A 19,824-nucleotide genomic window follows, 5' to 3' on the forward strand; every position below is an offset into this window, starting at 1 on the left:
TTTAAAACTGATTGGTTTTATTCTTTTGAGTTTAATTTCTTTACTATAAACAAGATGTGTTTGAGTGTAAGGCCGAGGGGCCCAGTGGGTAAAACAGCGTCCTAAAAACATTTCTGTTTCTCGCTTCAGCGTTCACCTGCTTGTGCTTGGTGCGCCAATCATTACCCCTGCTCCTGTTGTGCTTTTCTCACTCATAAGGTGGGAATAATGACCTCTGTCTTCCTGAAGGCTTCCTGTAAATCCACAGAGAGAAAAAAGCTTAAAGAAGAAATAATTTAAAGGTTTTATTTCAAAACAGTTAAAACCTCCAGTGTTAAGTAGTGTACCGTGCTTGAAATTTGGGAGGCACATTTCAGGGATGAGTATAAATCTGGCAACTTTTCAATACCCCTTGATAGCAAGTCTCAAATATTGTGTGATTTCTAGCCTCCCCCAGGCTCACTCAGTAATTTCTTTCACTTTTTAGTTTTCCAAAGTGAATACTGCGCTTTCAAAGCAAGTTCTACTTGCTTTTTCCTCTTGGGAAGTATATAGAACAAATACGATTTGATCAGATTTTTGGTTACTTTCATAACTGTATCATGAAATAAGAATTTGATCAGTGCATGCTGGAATGGAAATCCAGGCAATGAAACATATTGATGTTATAAACGTGCACTACAGGGACATCCTCTTGTATTGTGTTTTTTGTTCCTGTAAATGAATTACAGGAAAAATTACTGTCTTACCTTGAGGGAGTCACATTTCTCATAGAGAAGTTAAGGAGGACTTCTTCCATGACTATTTTTACCATGGCCAATAGCGAGAATTAAATTATAGGGAAGTTTCATTCCACTTTAACAGACTTTAGAGAGTGTAGTAGGAACTGACTTTGAATTGTTTAGGTCATTCATGAGGATACTGAAGTCTGCAAAGCATCCATCCACATGAAGATTGTCCTTTTGTTTTTGGCATTTTGGATACATTTATAAAGGGCAATAACAAAATGCCCTACATCTCCACAGATTTTGCTTTAAATTGTGTGCTGTACCCAAGAGAACATACTCAGTTGTGTTTACTCTCCTTTGAGCCATGTGAAATTTATGTGAGTCTTGGCTTAGTTTGTCTAAGAACAGAACTGTTACAAAATGTACAGAGTTCAAGAGTTCCTGGCAGAGGACTTTGGAAGAAGATACTGTACCACCTGCTTGCACTTGATGCTGCTCTAGCATATCACATTTCCTTTGTAAATTTATCCCCTCCCACTTTTTCTTTTCTTTAAGAAATGGTACTATTTCATATTCTGTTAAAAATCAGTCTAGACATACCTGCTAGTGGATTGCTAAGAACTGTTTACATCAGTGGAGGTCCTTCCATTACTTTTATTTGGACTTGGATCAGTCTCTCTAGTTACATGTTTAGTGATGGCATAATTCAAGGGTAAATTGCTAAACATATTGCAGAACATGACATGATGAAGCCTAGCTTGAGCCACCTGCTGCGGATGCTCTGGACCAATTCTCTGAAGCAGCTGTGCTTCAGCTGGGTGTTTTGCCTTTCCTGATCTTTATACAGTGGCCGGCCTGAGAAATAGCTGCTTAATTCACACAAACATCTTTAAAACATGACATTAATCAAAATGTTTTAAAGAAACCCAGCCCTATTTCATTTTTTATTGATGTCCACAGCTGCCACTGTCTCTGGTGTACACAGGCAGTTAATTTATTTTCCTAAGAAACAGTCATTTTTAAAAAGCAAAGAAATCTTTTAATACTAATAGCATGACAGACCTCTGCAGTGTATGCCTGTCCTTGTTGGACTTTAGAACATATTGTTAGCTTTTTGGTAAATCATCTCTTTTCTCCTTTTTTTTTTGGTCAATACTTTTATATCTTTAGCTTCCTTTCCTGTGACTGTCATCAAGATTGTCTTAATTGAAAAAAACATTCACCATAACTTCAGCAGCTGTTCTTTTGCAGAATGAAAATCATGGTAATTGTTTGCATTCTTTCAATGCAAGGTCACTGAAATGGAAAGTAAATGGTCTCTGTTAATAGGTGGTGTTCTCCCAGCTACAGTGTCTCATTGCCCATGAGCTGGGATATGAGTTGTGCTATTCAGTGTGTGAAATGAAAAAGATATTGAAAATTAAAAAAAAATCTGAGCTCTTATTTGACCTCTTCCTATAACTTCTCTGTCTGGAACTGCACATCTTCAACTTTCTATCTCGTTGGTCAGTTGGATTTGTGATTTAATTGCCAAGTTAATGGAAGGAGCTTACGTGTATGCCACTTAGCCCCTAGATCACTTGCAGAAATATGAAATAAAAATATTCTCCTGCCACTATGACATGCACCCATTAAGGGAGGCTTTCACATCTGTACGTCTCCTTCACTAGCAGAGCTTCCTTTTGTGATTTACTACTTTAAAGCTGTTACTTTCATTAGATTTTACAACTTAAATTGGCATCTACTGGTTCCTGTATTCTGCCTGTTCTTTTGCCTTGATCTTACCTCTTATTAGTTTCCAGATATGTATGTATATATGTACCTGTGTATATATTTAAGTATTACTTACGATCTCAGCTGAGGTGGTGTCATAGGTATTCAGCTGGCTGGTTTGGGCATGCTGCTGTGAGGTAGGTAATGCTTTGGGGTGAACTAAAAGGTAAAGGTAAAGCTAACACTGCTTTGCTCATAGTAGTAGGGAAGTGAGGTGTGTGCTAGTGAGTGTATTTGCATGACTGATGCAAGCTGTTGTGACAAGGGAATGTAAAGGTGCAATTTCTGAAGAACAGAGCTGCTGTGCCTGTTTGCTTGCAGTCTAGTCGTCTTCATACATTTCAGTATGATGTAATTCATCTGCCATATTTTAAACTATCAAATTTATTTTTAAGCCTTCTGCGTTTTTTTTTTTTTTTTTATGGAACCTTTGGCACCTTCTGTATTGACTGAAATTTGAAGTCTTGGTCTTCAAAAAGGCTGCTAATCTTTGTTGCATCTTTTTGCCTTCATCTCCAGTGAATCTAAGTTTCTGGAAATTATAGACCTGTAGGTATTTCTATTCAGAGGCATGTGATTTTCCCTTTCCCAGCTGCTGCTCTTTCTGGAAGAGGTTTCAGTCTTTCTGCAGAGGTATTGCCTCTGGCACTCTGTCTGTGGAGCTTTACTTTTGATGGTGCAGTTGTGGCTTTCAGCAGCTTCATGACTGTTTTTACTGTTTGAGTTTCTGGTACAGAATTAGAGCTGGCTACAACTCCCTTTTCTTTGGGGAAACTTCTGACAATGTTCTCTGGAAGTTACAAGTAGTTACCTACAGATATCTTCAAATGAGTGTAATGAGGGGCAGATGTTGTTCATTTATGTTAAAAGATCCTTCTGTTTCATTTATGTGTTGGTTTCTCAAGCCAACAAGAAAATTTCATATAGCTGAATATGTTTAGAGTTGCTGGCCAGGCCTGAGAGCAGTTAAAGACATTTAGAGCAATAAGCAGCGGTGTTTGAGGTATACAGGAGTTCAAAGAAAGCTTCATGAAATTTTAAATACTGGTGAAGGCTTGCAGGAAAAAAATCATTGACTCTTGTAACTAGGGAATCAATTCTTCAATGTTAGCTAGGAGAGCCCATCAGGAAGAGCATGCTAAGACTGGTTTGGGTTTTTTCCTTCCTCTCTGATGACTCTTAAAGATAACCTTGCATCCATTTCTTTGACTTCTATGCTGCAGTTTGTAATAAGAGAATTTGAGACTCGGAAAAGTTATCATGGTTTATTCCCCCCACCCCCCCTTTTTTTATTTATTTATTTTTCCCCCTTTTTTTGTGTGTGTGTCTTAACAACTCAGAACATTCTGATATATTAAAAAAAAAAAAACACCAAAACCCAGGAGCCAGCTGTGTCTCCTGAAGTTGTGACATCTGTACAATCATTCTGACTCTGGGACTTCGGTCCTTTTTTTGCTGTCCAGGCAAATCCTCTGTGGAGAAAGAAAGATGTCTGTGCCCTGGAAGCAAACCACATAAAATGGGGAATCTGATAGGCCTTTCTGTTTCTTAAGGCCTTTATCTCTTTACTGTGATTCTTCATAATTTAAGAACAGCTGCTTTTTTTCTTTTTTTTTTTTTTTTTTCCTTTTTTTTTTCTTTCTTTTTTTCCTGCTTTTTTTCTTTTTTCTTTTTTTTTTTTTTAATAATGTTCGGGGTCTTTTTTTAAGCTGGAGGTTGCCTGGTTCCTAACAGTTTCTCAACTGAAAGCTTGAGCAATGCTTAACAGAAGATGGAGCAGAGCTGTTTCAGTTCTTCTCTTTCCAAAGCAGACAAATGTCAGTTAAACTGAGAATGCAGTTTTTAGTTTATATAAATAGGTGTATCTTTATGGGGGAGGGGGGCAAAATTGTCTAAGGACTTTTGTTCTGTGCTATAGTGAAAAGATGCTAGAAGTAATTTCCCTTTGATTAGGTAACACTTCTGTAGCCAAAAAGCTTTTCTTTTCATTTTCTTGTTATTTTGATAGACACTTCAGAAACTATTCCAGACTTTTCTTTTCCCTTTTCCCTCTTCTCTCCTTTTTTTCTGTGGCGTTTGCCCTCCTTTTTTTCTGTGGCGTTTGCCCGCCTTTATTTCTCTGGCGTTTGCCCTCCTTTTTTTCTCTGGCGTTTGCCCGCCTTTATTTCTCTGGCGTTTGCCCTCCTTTTTTTCTCTGGCGTTTGCCCGCCTTTATTTCTCTGGCGTTTGCCCTCCTTTTTTTCTCTGGCGTTTGCCCTCCTTTTTTTCTCTGGCGTTTGCCCGCCTTTATTTCTCTGGCGTTTGCCCTCCTTTTTTTCTCTGGCGTTTGCCCGCCTTTTTTTCTCTGGCGTTTGCCCGCCTTTATTTCTCTGGCGTTTGCCCGCCTTTTTTTCTCTGGCGTTTGCCCGCCTTTTTTTCTCTGGCGTTTGCCCGCCTGTTCTCCTCTGGCGTTTTCCCTCTTTTTCTTCTCCGGCGTTTTCCCTCCTGTTCTCCTCTGGCGTTTTCCCTCCTGTTCTCCTCTGGCCTTTTCCCTCCTTTTTCTCCTCTGGCGTTTGCCCGCCTGTTCTCCTCTGGCGTTTGCCCGCCTGTTCTCCTCTGGCGTTTGCCCGCCTGTTCTTCTCGGGCGTTTGCCCGCCTGTTCTCCTCTGGCGTTTGCCTGCCTGTTCTTCTCGGGCGTTTTCTTCTCCCTCCTCCAAATCTTCTAATTGTTTCCTTGTACTGTTTACTTGATCAATAACCTCAGATTGTTGAGCCTGCAAGTCAGGAAATCTTCCCCTTCCCAAGACAGCCCTCAGCACAGACTTCTTTACTTTCTTTATAGAAATTAAATGCTTCTACACTTCTCTTTTTCAGATACAGGTGACGTAGGTTTATTAATAGATAATAGAATCACACTGAGCATCTATGTTAAGATATTAAGCACTGTTCAGTATTTGGCAGTGTCAGAAGTTGTTGAACAAAATATTTGAGGCTACTGAAGAAATGTCTTTATTCTCCTGTTAATTCTTGCAAGAAAAATAATTGCTGTACAGCAGTGAACAATCTGTGTTATCAACATGTGCTGTTCCTCCCAGGGGTGGGGTGCCCTTCACTTCCTTTTGAAGCAGAAAGGGATTCAACATGTTGCAGCTGTGGCTGTGCTGAATGCTAATGTCTTGATATCTGGTAGATCATTAGTATTTATTTGTAAAATGGAAACAAAATTACTTTTGACCTTTAGAGCTGAGTCAAAAGGTTAATCCATGTCCATTTCCAATTTGGTACATTAATTGCTCCCTGTCCTAATTGTGTCTGGGACAATAGTTTCTATTCATTTCAGAAGTAAATCAGACTGTAGGTGATGCTTCGCATTCATAATTTTGTCCTGTTTGTTTTATTTGAAAGTGAATTTCAAACCACTGGACGTGTGTTTGTGGGTTCTGTTTAAAAAAAAAACCTGACACAAATCAGAGTTTCTATTTTTTATTTTTTTTTGTTCAAAATTAATGTATGCATTCTGCATAAAACTAGTGGGATGTGATATGCTTTATGATTCACAGAGAATAAAAATAAATGTATGCATTTTCAGTTTCTAAAGCATTAGTATTCTTGGCAGCTCTAAATGGGGGGGGGGAACGACAGCATGAAATTAATAACTGTTTTTATTTCTTTTATAGCTACATTGTACACATCCTGTATTTTGTTGGGTATATTCCTCAACAGCAGTGTACCAATATTCTTTGAACTCTTTGTGGAGACAGTCTACCCTGTTCCAGAAGGAATTACCTGTGGAGTTGTCACCTTTTTGAGTAATGTGTTTATGGGAGTGCTTTTGTTTTTCCTCACATTTTACCATACAGGTAAGAAATCTAAGCTACCTTGAAAATCTAATTCTTCCCTTGTCAGTAGAGGGAAGGATTTGCACATACAATTCCTGTTAATAATTAGGTGGTTGAATCCACCTATATAGCAGCAAAGAAGAAGAGCTTTAATTGTTCTCTTTTGTATGCATGCTGATAAAAATTAAATGCTTCAGTACAAGATGTATACAGTTATGTGCTGCTTAGAATATGCTGTAGTTGGAACCCATCAAGATACCTACTATCATCATGTCTGTATAAAGGTCTGGGTAATATGACCATCAATAATGTTTCTATCTAAGGGTGTTCAAAACCACTAAAAAGCTACTCCAGCCTCATGGTGCTGGATATAACTGTATTGCTCAGGAGGGTCAGCTTCGTTCAGTGTGTTGAACTGCAGGGGAGCGAGCATCTCCTGACCACTGCTCAAAGATTAAATACTCCTTCCTTCAGATAATCTAGTGGCCTAATGAGGCAGAACAGTGTTTTGCTTGATATTTTCATCAACACTTCTTCAGACTTGCTCATCTTTCAAGTATTAATTGCTTCCTCACAATTCATAATCGTATCTTTCAACTCGCTGTTTAATAGACTATAATACATATTGTTGCTCTAAGCTGTGAAACAGGAACCCATCTTGCTTTCAAAGGGAAGGAGTCTTCATTAATGTTTTTCAAAGATGCAGATTTTTGTTTTGTGTTTTGCTGTTGTGGTAAACATTTGCTTCATGATGCAAGACTTGTAAAGCAATGTTTTGCTTTGGAGCCATTAGAAATTGCAAGCTTTTATATGTTGTCATGAGTCCGTGTACTTCTTAAGGTGGTGTGTTTTATAACAAAGAGGAGAATGACAATTTGCAGAATGAATTGTGCTTGAAATTATGAAGGTTACAGCCTGGGGCAAATTGTCAAGAGTGATTTGTGTGTTTCTGCCAAGGAATCACAAGCAGGTTAACAACCCTGTTGCAACTTGTGGTCTGTGAGCACAAAATTATGTTACTTATTTATTTCTAATACTGACATTGAACTGCATTGCCATGAAATCTGAATTCCATCCCAGCCTGAGTGGCATGATATTCAGTCTTTGCATTTTAAGGAGTGCTTTTGTGATTAATATTAATTGGTGTGAACTCTCTTCACATATACTACAATTTCCAACATTGATACCTGAGCTGAAAAGTCTACATACAATAGGGAATTTTTTCAGCATTTTTCAAAGTTAACAATCCAGTATTCAGAATTAATTAATATTGAGGGTGGGGATACAGTGTCTCACTTCTGACTGAAGAATGATGATAAAAATGATCTTACTCTCTCATAAATAAGGTATTTGGGGCCTTCCCCCACCCCCCACCCCCCCACCCCCACCCCGTAAATATTTCCCTAGCAGGTATCAATAAATGCAGGTAAAGATAAAACTGATAATAATATATCCATGCACTTGGAATATTTTCCCTGGTTTTTCAAAGGGAAAAAAAAAATACTAGAAAGCAATATATTGTTAGGGGAGTCATTCTCCATGATGCAGTTCCACAAGTGATGAAAAGTACAAGAGTGCATATAACCACTGGGGGGGATCAATGCCAGTGGGTGTTATTGGCTCCTTTGATTAAAAAATCCTGTAGAAGGTAGATAATGATCTTAAATGTTTGTCTTTCATTTGATTCAAATACATCCTCTAATGGCATTTAAGTAGCTTACAGATAAACTGGAACTCAGTCAGATTCATCTTCCCACAGTCTTGCTTTCTAGGCCAAATAATCTTTCAGTAGTTTCAGTTCCGATTTCCCACCTTTTCTCCATGTATTCTGGTACTGCAAAGGCTGTGGAAGAGCCAAGCATTGGAAACTTTCCAGTGCATTGAAGATTTTGGTCCAGCTAACACAGTGGCGATGTAAACTTCTCTAAAGCTCAACCTCCATGCTAGTGTTGTGCCCTAAGATCCAAAGCTGCACTCACTGGATGCAGTTTTCCTTTGCTTTTTCTGCACGGGCTTCCAAGAGTAAAACCGAAGCAAATCAATCTTTAGTTTCACGTGATCAATGTGTTAGCATGCATTGACAGTGCTGTCACAAACTCTGAATTACAGAAGATGTGAAGGATTCACAAGTTAAATTTGATCTTTTAGGATATTTGGGTTAAAGTCTACTTAATCCAATTAAGCAAGAACATTACAAGGAAAATAATAGCCATGCATTTGCTTATTGACTTCTGGCATTGCATAGCATGGTCATCTCTAAGCCTAGGTAATTTTTACTCAGGTTTCAATAAGATTACTGCCTAAACAAATCTGTAAGGGATTTTAGGTGGATGAGGAAAGGTGGTATTGAAGATTACAGTGTTTGGAAGGTTGAATTTTATTTTTTCAGGGTTTTTTTAAATTTTGGCTTTCTGACTTTCCCCCTTTGAATTACATAATATACAATGCACTTTTTCCTTTAGCAATGTAATTTACAGATTCAAGAAAGCAGCAGGGCTGAAGTCTTGATTTTTATTAACTCAGACTCTGAGAGTTTAGATGCTGTAAAAGTAAGTTAGTCCTAATGATACTAAAGGAAACTTAGTAATAAAAGACCATCTCCAGTAAAACATTAGAGGAAATTGTGGTGCATTTGTCTGGTTTGGGTTTTTTTCTTCAAATAACCCAACCTACCAAACAAAACACCAAAACCAAACCCCAAGCCCCAAAATCTGAATAGAGCTTCTGTTTAGTAGTCAAATATGAGACAACAGGATTTACTGAATTCAGAACACAGGCCTTTTAAAAGTAGCACAATATGTCTAACAGCTAAAAAGAAGCTTCTGGGGAGCTGTTGGTGCAACTAGTTTCAAATTTAATTGATCGACCTGCTCACAAGTTTCTTCTCAGCAATCAGTTTTCCCTCCTCATGCTGTGTAGCAGGTTTGATTCAAAAACAAGCCTTACTCCTCACACTTCTAATTTGATTTAGTTTTCAATCCATAGAAATGAACGAACTAATGAGTAGAGTCTTCAGAAATGGCTTATTTTCCATTAGCAGTGATAGATTTCCCACACACACCTTGTTCTCTTCACTGATGGTTGACTAAGGGGGATTAACATTAGCTGGAGGCATTAGTTATAGCATATATATATGTCTGTGTGTATGTATCACAGTACATTAGAGGTCGGAAGGGACCTCCAGAGATCATTGGGTCCAACCCTTCTGCCAAAGCAGGATCACTTAGGGTAGTCCACTCAGGAATGCATCCAGGTGTGTTTTGAAAGCCTCTAGAGAAGGAGACTCCCCAACATCTCTGTGCAGCCTTTTCCAGTGCTTTGTCACCCTCACTGTAAAGAAGTTTCTCCTCCTGTTGGCGTTTGAATTGTGGTAAATGTTACCACAGTTGTCCATGGCTGTCTACAATGCTAAGACTTTCTATTGGTCACTTTAAGCACAAAATGTGTTTGATAACTCTGAGGTCGGGGTTGTTTTCTGCATTACAGAGTTTTCTTGGTTCAACTGGTGCCTGCCAGGATCCTGTCTGCTCAGCCTGCTTCTCATTCTGTGCTTCCGTGAGTCCTATGACAGACTCTATCTCGATGTCGTCGTCTCTGTGTGATAACAGTGGACTGGCGAGAGATTGGAAAAGACTGGAAGCCAGCTTTGCAGTCTGCACATCTGCCTGGATTTGCACAACTGAACAGCAGGAAAACAACTACAAGACTGTAATCGTGGCTTTCTTAGAGAGGGTGTGGGACTGGCTGTTCTTAGGTTCAAGACCACCTTGATTTAAGGATAAACATGGAACTTGAATGGTGATAACGATGCCGAAATGCACAAAGAGAATATATCTGATGTACAAGCCCTGGAGCAGGAGCTGGGGCTCTCTGTGTTAAAGGCTGTTGATGTAGCAGCGAGGTGTACGTGTACAGTTGTGTGTGTGTGCGTGTGTGTGAGGTGTGTGTGTCTGCTGACTCACAGTTACGCACACCAGGGTACCAGACACCTTTGGAGTCTTTTATCAGAATAAAAATAGTGAGTAATCTTAACAAAAAGAAAATAAAAAGACAAAAGGAAAAAGAATTGTTTTTTGAAGACCTCTCCTTTAAAAAATGACTAGTCATTTACAGAATTAATGTCCATTGAACAGTTAAGCTAAAACACTACTTCTACTTTCTAATGAAGTGATTTCTGATAGAAGACGCTGGTACCAAAGGGTTTAGCCACACTAACTATCCCAAACAATCCCTGCAGTGTTGTTAGAGGTGTTCGTTGTCACCCTGGAGCACATGTAAACAGTAGCTTTAGCTGCCACCGAAACCTGGGTTGCGCCCACAGCTGCCTCTGAAATGCCACCATGGTTCTGTGTCTCCTGAATACGGAGCATCTGTGGTATGTCAGAAGTTTACTGGAGGGTCACTCTTGGTAAATATTGCTGTTTTAAAGGCCACCACTGTGTCACCTTTTCATCCCCCCGTCTCCAGTACTGTCTTTTCTACTGCGAAGACCTGTTTGTGCCACCGAGTACTGTGGGTGTGGCTGTCTAAGTCCCACTAGTTCTCGTTTCTTATACTCTGAGGTGTGCATGGTTTTTAGGATTAGTTTATGATTGAGGGTGCCTAAACAATACTGTTTGTTAACCCAAGTCTTTAAAATCACTTTTTCCTGACAACGAAACAAAACACCTTTCTAGTTGAGGAGGTGCCCTGATGGCAAAATGCCAATGAGAAATAACTCGAGCGTTGGCATAACGTGGGAAATACGATGCCAGCTCTTTTTATCAGTGCTAACCTGTGGTCCTTCTGGCCCTTACTTGAACCTAAATATTAAAGACACTTTGAATAGTTTTTTAACTCAATTTTAAATGTGCTAATAATTTCTTAATGATATTCTTAGATTTCAGTTCAGCATCACTTGCAATATTTCCGTGTGTGTGTGCGTGTGTGTTCCGTGCTGTGTTAGGGGTGTCTGCGTGTGTGTATTTATATCTATGTATACACAAATAAAACTTACATATATATATATATATCTTTTATATATAAGTTACCTAAGTGTTTACATAGGTTTGTTTTAAGTCATCGTGTCTCTGGATGGTGGTTATGACACTGTTTGTAACCAAACCAGCCACTGCTGTGAACAGGAGCGCATACGCAGCCTATCTGCAACATGGTTTTTTTTCAGGGGTGAATGATTTCTTATCATAACAATTTCATCACAGTGGGGCTGTGCACGTGTTGGAGGAGGCTGGCATGCAGGGCTCTGCTCTGTAGAAGTCTGAATCAAACACGCTCTGCTCCTGTGTGGGCCTCTTCTCTGCCACCCTGGGGTGACACCGGCACTGTAAGCTCATCGAATAAACCCTGAACTGGGCGCACCCTTTCAGGCACGGATCTGTTCATGCTGCCTGCTCTCCTTTGCAGAGGGACTGTGCCACCAATACCTTTAACTCAGGAGTGTACCTGCACAGTAAAATAAAACAAGCTTTTCCCTGCTTTTATGTTTTCACCACAGTGGATGTATTTTCTGAAGTAACAGAAAATTGACTTTGCTCATTGCCTGTATCAGCTCCTAAATGATCTTTTCTATCTCCGAGCAGGCTCTGCAGAAATGGAGCTAACTCACACTGGGATAACTAAATCAATTTAACAGCACATTCAGATCTGCTGGCATCATTCTCTTACCATTTTTCAGACAATGGTATTAACTGTCCAACTTCTTTTTACTATGTTTTAGTGCCTGGAAGAGTTTCAGTATCCAGTAGCTGCTGCTACCTATTGTCTTCTGAAACCAGGGATCACTTGCCAAGAGTCTGATTGGAGTTGCATTGTCATGGCAGAATGGCAAGCTCGGATGGCTCTTCAGAGCTCTGCTCCTACAATTTACTGTAGCTATATTAAGATTAAAATTGCACAGCTCGGGCACTGTCCCGTCTGATGGAGATTTCTAACCCTTTCACTGTCATGACTATTTTAACATGGAGAAGCGCTTCAGGCAGTGTTCAGACCATAACCTCTCCTGCCTCTGTTCCAGAAAGCCTTGAACAATTTAAAATATTTTTCAGTGCTGCCAGATGCAGGCTTTCTCTACAGCCAGAGCAGAAGAGTGAGTATCTTGTGTTAAACCCCACTGATTGTTTTTATGAGTCTCTGTCAATTGCTCACTGCTTTTGTGAACCTTCATGCTGCGGTAGAAGTTTCTGAGTGCAGTGGGTTGACCCCAGATGGACACCAGATCCCCACCAGAGCTGCTCTATCACTCCCCTCTTCAGCTGGACATGGGAGAGAAAGTATAATGAAAAGCTCATGGGTTAGGTGCAGGAAGAGATCACTCAGTAATTACCATCAACAGGCAAAATAGTCTCAGACTGGGGAAACTTTACCAATCAGTTCAGAGTAGTAGGGTAATGAGAAATGAACCCAAATCTTGAAACACCTTTCCCCAACCTCACTCTTCTTCCTGGGCTTCACTTTACTCCTGATTTTCTCTACCTTCAGGGATGGGCAATGGGAATTCTAATCAGTTCATTACTGATGTTGTCTCCACTGCTGCTTTCTCCTTAGGGAGAGGACTCCTTATGCTCTATGTCCTGTGTGGGGTCCCTTCCAGAGGAGACAGTACTCCACAAACTTCTCCCATGAGCTACAGTTCTTCACAGACTGCTCCAACATGGTCCCTTCCAGAGAGTGCAGTCCTTCAGGAGTGGACTATTCCAGCATGGGTCTCCACAGTGGGACAAGTCCTGCCCCCAAACCTGCTCCAGCAGGGGCTCCTCTCTCTGCAGGTCCTGCCAGGAGGCTGCTCCGGTAGGCTTACCACAGAGTCACACCTTCTTTTGGGCAAACACCTGCTCCAGCATGGGGTCCTTCATGAGCTGCAGAGGGATCTGATTTACTGCCAAGGGACACCCTGCCTTACCATGGTCTTCCCCATGAGGCACCTCTGCCCACTCTTTCTTCACTGACTTTGGTGTCTGCAGAGTTTTTCCTTTTGCATATTCTCACTCCTCTCTTCCAGCTGCTGTCATGCAGCAGTTTCCTCTCCTTAAATTTGTTATCCTAGAGGCACTACTGCCATTGCTGATGGGCTCAGGCTGTTATCCTCTAGGAGTGACATGGCAGGACTCTGCTGGAGACACACACTGGGTCTGTAGGCACAGGTCTGGGCTCAGCTGAAGTTCCCATCAAGGCCAATGGAAACCTACCTGAGCGGGACCCTAAGGTTTACTCCTAGATGATTTGAAGTTGTGCAGAACACTGCTGCATTCCACACACAGTGTTTGGGCTTCAGGATTTTATTAATTAGCAGGTCCAGCTCAGGATGGAGGTGAGATTTGAAAATGTTGAGACCTCTGAAAAATATTTTATCCCCACCTGTGTCCAGCACCAGAGGAAGGTGCCGTGGGAAGTCACAACATTGGCTTTTCTATATGGCCTCCAGGCTCACAACCCTGAGGAACACTTTTTTCCAGCAGCCCTGAGCCCTCTAACATATAAATGTTGTGTTTTGTGTTGAAAATGCTGGGAAGGATGCTCTGGAGTGACTTCTCCCTCTTAACAGCTTCATTTTAAGTATGGGCAGTTCCTCAGGCTTCTCCTTGGCTTAGTAACAGCTCTCAGTTCTGGTTCCAGTGCTGATGGCTTTTCCTCTTGCGAGCTTCAGCACTGTGCTAGCTTTCATGCTGCTGGTGAGGATGCTCAAGCTTAGTAGATATAGGCTCAATTTACAACCTTGTTTTAGAGGGATGAGTTGGCCAACCGTGTCCTGACTACATTAAAATAGTGACATTTTTAGAGGGATAGGTTGGCTAACCTTGTACTTAATACATAAAGCCAGTGATTTGTAGAGGGATGGGTTGGTTAACCATGTACTTAATATACAGAAAAATAGTAATTTTTTTTGGAAAATTATGCAAGCTGGAAGAAAGTGCAGACCCAAAGGGCTTTGCACCTATGTGAGCACAGAGTCTGTTATGAGCAGACTATAATTTGCCTGAAACTTATAATTTTAGCTCACACACCTGAAGAGGCCAAGCAGATAGGCGCTGTGCCTATTAGGTATTCAGATTCAAAGTATTAACAGTTACTCCCAACCATCTGACAGAGCTGAAATGAATGGGAGTAGGATGTCTTTAACCATGCCTGTGTTGGAAAGCCTCCAGCTGCATCAGTGTTCATGCTGGTAACGCAGGGGAGCACCAGGCCGATGGATTAAGGGCAGGGGTCTTGAGGAGGATTGTGCTGGAGGCCATTTCAAACCCTGAAATGTTGCCTTGAGTTGATCAAATCCATAGAAGTTTTGTCGTGACAGGGATGCTAATGCCTGTCACGTTCTACAATAAACTCAGCAAGTGACCCCAGAGGCTTTCCCTGCAATATAAACCAGCAGAACTGACTGATAGGCATATAGGCTGTTACTGGAGGGAGAGAAGCCATTTCATTGTGAGGATTGACTGAGATCTGAATGGAAACAGTACAGTTTGCAGAGTGGATGCAACTGCTCAGTAATGCAGTGACAGCAGGGCTTAATTTCTTCTGGTGGGTCACTTGCAAATACTAGTAGGTGTCTATGACAAAGACATTTTTATGTTCCATTAGTTTGGGGGAGGATTCCTTTTAGGCTGTCAGGGAGTCATTGCAATACCTTGGCAAGACAGCTGCTGCCCTGGTGGGAAGGCTTTCCTGAGTGTTGGTGCCAGTTTGGTATTGGATGCTGGTGCTGCTGTTCTCAGCCTCATTAAAACACCAGGCTTGAGGAGTGGGGATGTGGAGTGTGCAGTGGTGCTCATGGGTGCACAGTCATGCAAGGGTTGATACTGACCCTGCCAAGTGAACAGCTCTTCAGTATCTTCCATGGGAAGCAGCACTGGGGCTGGGATGAGGAGGGAAGTGCACGCAGGGGCAAAATCTGCCTTGTGGCTGCTGCCTCCCTTCCAACAGAGAGGTGGCCTCCAGGCTCACTGCTTCTCGTGTCAGAGATTGTAAGTATCAACACAGGCTTTGTTCGCTTCCCTGCAGCCATTACTGCTGCAAGGTGGCTTGTAGGTGGCACAGGAGTAACTGCCTTGCCGTCTCCAGCAGTGTCATTTCAGAGAACTGCTGCAGAGCAGGTGTCAGCCCCAGTAAAGTCAGAGGATGATGTCAATCTGCTTGTAGTTTTTGCAGTTTGTGATTCAAGACAGCTGAAGCTAATAAATAGAGGAAGAAATGAAACTCTGTCCAAAGTTTTGACAAGCAAAAGCAAATATTTGCACAGATGTGCTGGCTCCTGTCTTTGTCTTGGGATCACGATGTGTTTGAAGCAATTCATGCCCACCTGGGGTGTGGACCTGCTTCCACAGCTCCTGAGCTCCTGCCACCACTCACCCCCCAGCAGCACTGTGGAAAGCATCATGCCCAGGCTAGGGCCAGCGGTTAGGGCAGGGCCCAAGAAGGGAAGCACTGCAGCCAGGATGCCCAGAAGGTGCTATGCTGGTGGGTGCCAAAGTCATTTGTGCAGGAGGGCTGTCTTCTGCAGCCCAGTTTCAGTAGAGTCTCATTTTTCACTTCCTCAAAGGTGAGGTTGTGTCCTTCACGTGGTTCAAGACACACTGTGCCCCAGGAGCAGCTCTGGCTGTGGGACACAGTGTAGAGGTGCTGGTTTCCCAGGGTGTGGCAGAGAAGGCTGGTGGGACTTGTTGTCTGCAATAACAGCTTCTTCCATTGTCTCTTTGTGATTTCTCCGTGTCTTCTATCTGGACAGGCTTGCTGCACTCAATCTGTAAAGAAAACACCATGAGCAAAACATTTTTTCCTTTGTGGGGAGGCTTTCCCTTTAGGCTCAGGCCACTTCTCCAGCCCTAGGCCATCTGTTAAAAGCCAGAAAAACCCCAGTCCCACGTTCTCCTTTGCAGGGGGACGTGCAGGTATGTGCAATGCTGGGACAGGTACTGAGAGCCTGGACAATGCACCAGCTCAGTCACAGAGATATCTGGGGGCTTGGGCAGGGGCTGTGAAATGCCCTGGTTAATGGGCTGTGTGTCCTCAGCCTTGAGACTTCTGTGGGGAGTGCAGACCCTGTTTTTTCTCCACCTGGCCAACACATTCTGCAAGGCATAGACAGCACTGTTTGGATGAAAACCCCTCCTGAAGGACAGGTAACATCAACAAACTCGTGGGAAATAGCTGTGTTTAGGGAAGGGGATGTTCAGAGCAGTTGGGGCTGCCATGCCCCTGGCTGGTATCTAGCTGTTGCTGAACACCTGGAGCAATCAAAGCCACTTTGCAAAAATGCAGTTTGTTCCCTCACCCCTGGCTCTGCCTGCACCTCTCCTGCATACACCTCTCCTCCCTGCCCTGCCACCTGTCACCGCAGTCGAGCAAACCCAGCAGAACCACAGGACATCCCCGTGGGTCACCAACTGCTGGCTGCTGCCGCCCCCCAGGACGTTGATGCGTTTTTTAGAGCTGTTTGTTTTCCCTGCCTGTGATATTTGCTAGATTAAATCTCTCTTTCCCCTGCCGAGTTTAATGTCTTCCACTGTGCATTTCAGAAACAAGTACTTGATAAAGTGGGAAAAAAAGCAGCTTTGAGTTATGTGATGCACGTAGCAGCTGGGGTTCTTTTGAGCTGCACGGACCTACTGAGAAGGAAGGAGGCTTAACACGTTGGACAGCATCTTTGCAATCGATCCTCAACCTGTGAGACTGTTCAGCTTTACTGGAGTTTGTGTGCATTTCACTTTTACAATTTTTAATGATTTGATAAAATGTTCTTTTGGGGACAAATGGCACTTTTTGTATGCAATATTGCAATGTGTGGTGTATTTTTATTGTTCTGAAAACAGCGTTGGAGCCACGATGTACTTGTCAACCTAACACACCCACTGTGCTGTGTATTTTTAGAACTGGAATCTGACCCTGCAGTGAGCGTTGCTGTACCTGCTGGCTGTGGCACATTAAAGAGGTTGCTCAGATGCACAGACATCAATGGTCATTAGTTTAAAAAAATAACACCAACAGAAAATGCAAGGGCTAATTAATTTCTGCTGTAGTATCACTGGAAGATCCGGATGAGGGGATTGGGTCAGTCATCAGCAAATTTGCAGATGACACCAAGTTGGGAGCAGGTGTTGATCTGTTGGAGGGTAGCAGGGCTCTGCAGAGGGACCTCAACCGACTGAACAGGTGGGCAGAGTCCAACAGGATGGTATTCAACAAATCCAAGTGCCACTTGATGCACTTTGGTCACAACAACCCCATGCAGTGCTACACGTTGGAGTCAGAGTGGCTGGAGAGCTGCCAAACAGAAAAGGACCTGGGGGTGCTGATTGACAGCCAGCTGAACATGAGCCAGCAGTGTGCCCAGGTGGCCAAGAGGGCCAATGGCATCTTGGCCTGCATCAAGAATAGTGTGGCCAGCAGGAGAAGGGAAGTCACTGTGCCCCTGTACTCTGCATTGGTTAGGCCATGCCTTGAGTCCTGTGTCCAGTTCTGGGCCCCTCAATTTAAGACGGACATTGAGACTCTTGAACGTGTCCAGAGAAGGGCAACGAGGCTGGGGAGAGGCCTTGAACACGAGCCCTATAAGGAGAGGCTGAGGGAGCTGGGATTGTTTAGGATGGAGAAGAGGAGGCTCAGGGGTGACCTCATTGCCCTCTACAACTACCTGAAGGGTGGTTGTAGCCAGGAAGGGGTTGGTCTCTTCTCTCCAGCAACCAGCACCAGAACAAGAGGACACAGTCTCAAGCTGTGCCAGGGGAAGTTTAGGCTCTAGGTGAGGAGAAAGTTCTTCACTGAGAGAGTTGTTAGCCATTGGAATGTGCTGCCCAGGGAGGTGGTGGAGTCACCATCCCTGGAGGTGTTCAAGAGGGGATTGGACGTGGCACTTGCTGCCATGGTCTATTCATGAGGTGTTGGGTGACAGGTTGGACTTGATCTTTGAGGTCTCTTGCAACCTTGGTGGTTCTGTGATTCTGTGGAATCCACTGCAGATGCTGCTACACAATGGGGATTGCTGAGGCTGAGTGTAGCCTCACCCAAAGACCAACCCAGCCAACAGAAATATTTCCATCACTTTTGGAGGGGTTTTGGGGTGGGGGGCTGGCACTGCTGCTGGACCAAGGTTCCCTGCATACCAAGAGATGCAGGAGGTGGTTTGGGGCAGAGGAATCTACAGCAAGCAGGAGAGTGAGGGAAGGGAAGGAGCTGGCAGCGATAGCAGCTGCCACTGCCCCTCCATACTTACCCCCATCTCATTTTGCAGCTCAGGATGCTGCAAGCCATTTGATTTTGCTGCTTTCCACCGTTAGTGCCTGGCTTTTGGAAGGCAGGCCCTTTATAATAGCCTTCCTTATGTTTATTCTGCAGTCACTTGAGAAGAGTCCAACCCAGCATCTCTTGATCCATGTTTATTTTCTAGGACCAGCTCTTCAGTAACACCCTAACTACTCACCAGGGCAAGTTTAAAATAGCCTCCCATCCCATTAGTGCTGGGAAGAAATCTGTCAACTCTGGTATCGTGGAATATCTGGGCCCCACTATTCTTAGCAGCAGTCTCTTTCCAGGCTATATATGGGAGCTTAAGGCTCTTCTAATGATACAGTTCCTGGTAATATTTATCTTGGCAGTGTTACGGAAATCTCTGTCCTTTGGGCCGTGAGAGCTGAGGGCCACCTCAGATCCCTTATGTGCTTTTCTGTCTTGGTGACCTCCCTGTGCTCTTTATTTCTCAGAGGGGTCTTTCACCAGGTTTCTCTTTTGTCTTTGCTGTGGTTGAAGTCTGCTGTTTCCCTGGCATAGAAATGATGTTTATTCTCTTTCCTGATCTGCGCATCCTTGCTGGTTGCTTGCTGGTGCTTCCCTCTCTGACCATACTCTTAAGTGCATGCGACAGAGGAGACCTCAGAGCAGCTGTGCTGGGGCTTGGGCTGGGTGCAGGCACTTGGTGTTGTACCTAGCTGTGTCCAGGTGTGGAGGAGCCACTCACAGATATCTCACATCCAGTGGCCTGCATGGGAAAGGCAGGGCCACTTGTAAAGGCTGGGTATGGGTGTTCAGGCATCTCAGGGCTGCAGCCCAGTGCCAGGGGATGCTGATGCTGGTGAAGAGTGGCCCCAGCGGACCTGCCTGTAGTCTTCTGCCAGGGGTTGCAAGGGCTGAGTGGCTGCAGTACTTTATCTGCTTTGAGGATATGGTTTGGGCTGCAGCCAAGGAGTCTCATGGGGGATCAAGGTGTTAGCCTTCACCTGGGATGTACACCACTGATATTACTCTGCAGTCACCACTCTATAAGCACAAACTTGCAACCAGGGGATTGTTCTTTTGCTCCAGCTTGGGCTTGAGCAGGTAGAGGGGAAGACTAAGAGCATGCACCGTGCCAGGACTCCTCACACAAGCTGCCAGGAGCAGCTTGTTCTCCTCTCTCAGTCACCCAGTGAAATCATTCTTGGATAAAGTCTGCATAAACCATCTTAACGCTTCAGAAGCCGAATGATCATGGGAGCATGGTGGTGGAGCAGCCTTTGGTAAACCCAGATGCTCAGCAGGAGGCTTTGGAGAAGGCCCCA

General features: G+C 43.3%; 1 protein-coding gene across 1 annotated transcript in view; it reads left to right on the forward strand.

Moving 5' to 3' along the window:
- Window positions 1-17,236, forward strand: part of SLC49A4 (solute carrier family 49 member 4) — a 75,008-nt gene extending 57,772 nt beyond the window's left edge. Inside the window, exons 8-9 of the mRNA XM_068138993.1 lie at window positions 6,137-6,319; window positions 9,785-17,236. Coding sequence (XP_067995094.1) covers window positions 6,137-6,319; window positions 9,785-9,900 — 299 coding nt within the window. The 3' untranslated portion in view covers window positions 9,901-17,236. The remainder of the gene's footprint in view (window positions 1-6,136; window positions 6,320-9,784) is intronic.
- Window positions 17,237-19,824: the final 2,588 nt, after the last annotated feature.

Source organism: Melanerpes formicivorus, unplaced genomic scaffold (assembly GCF_026170545.1).
Source record: "Melanerpes formicivorus ecotype bairdi unplaced genomic scaffold, bMelFor1.0.p_v2 SCAF_5, whole genome shotgun sequence".
In the NCBI taxonomy this organism is placed as follows: domain Eukaryota; kingdom Metazoa; phylum Chordata; class Aves; order Piciformes; family Picidae; genus Melanerpes; species Melanerpes formicivorus.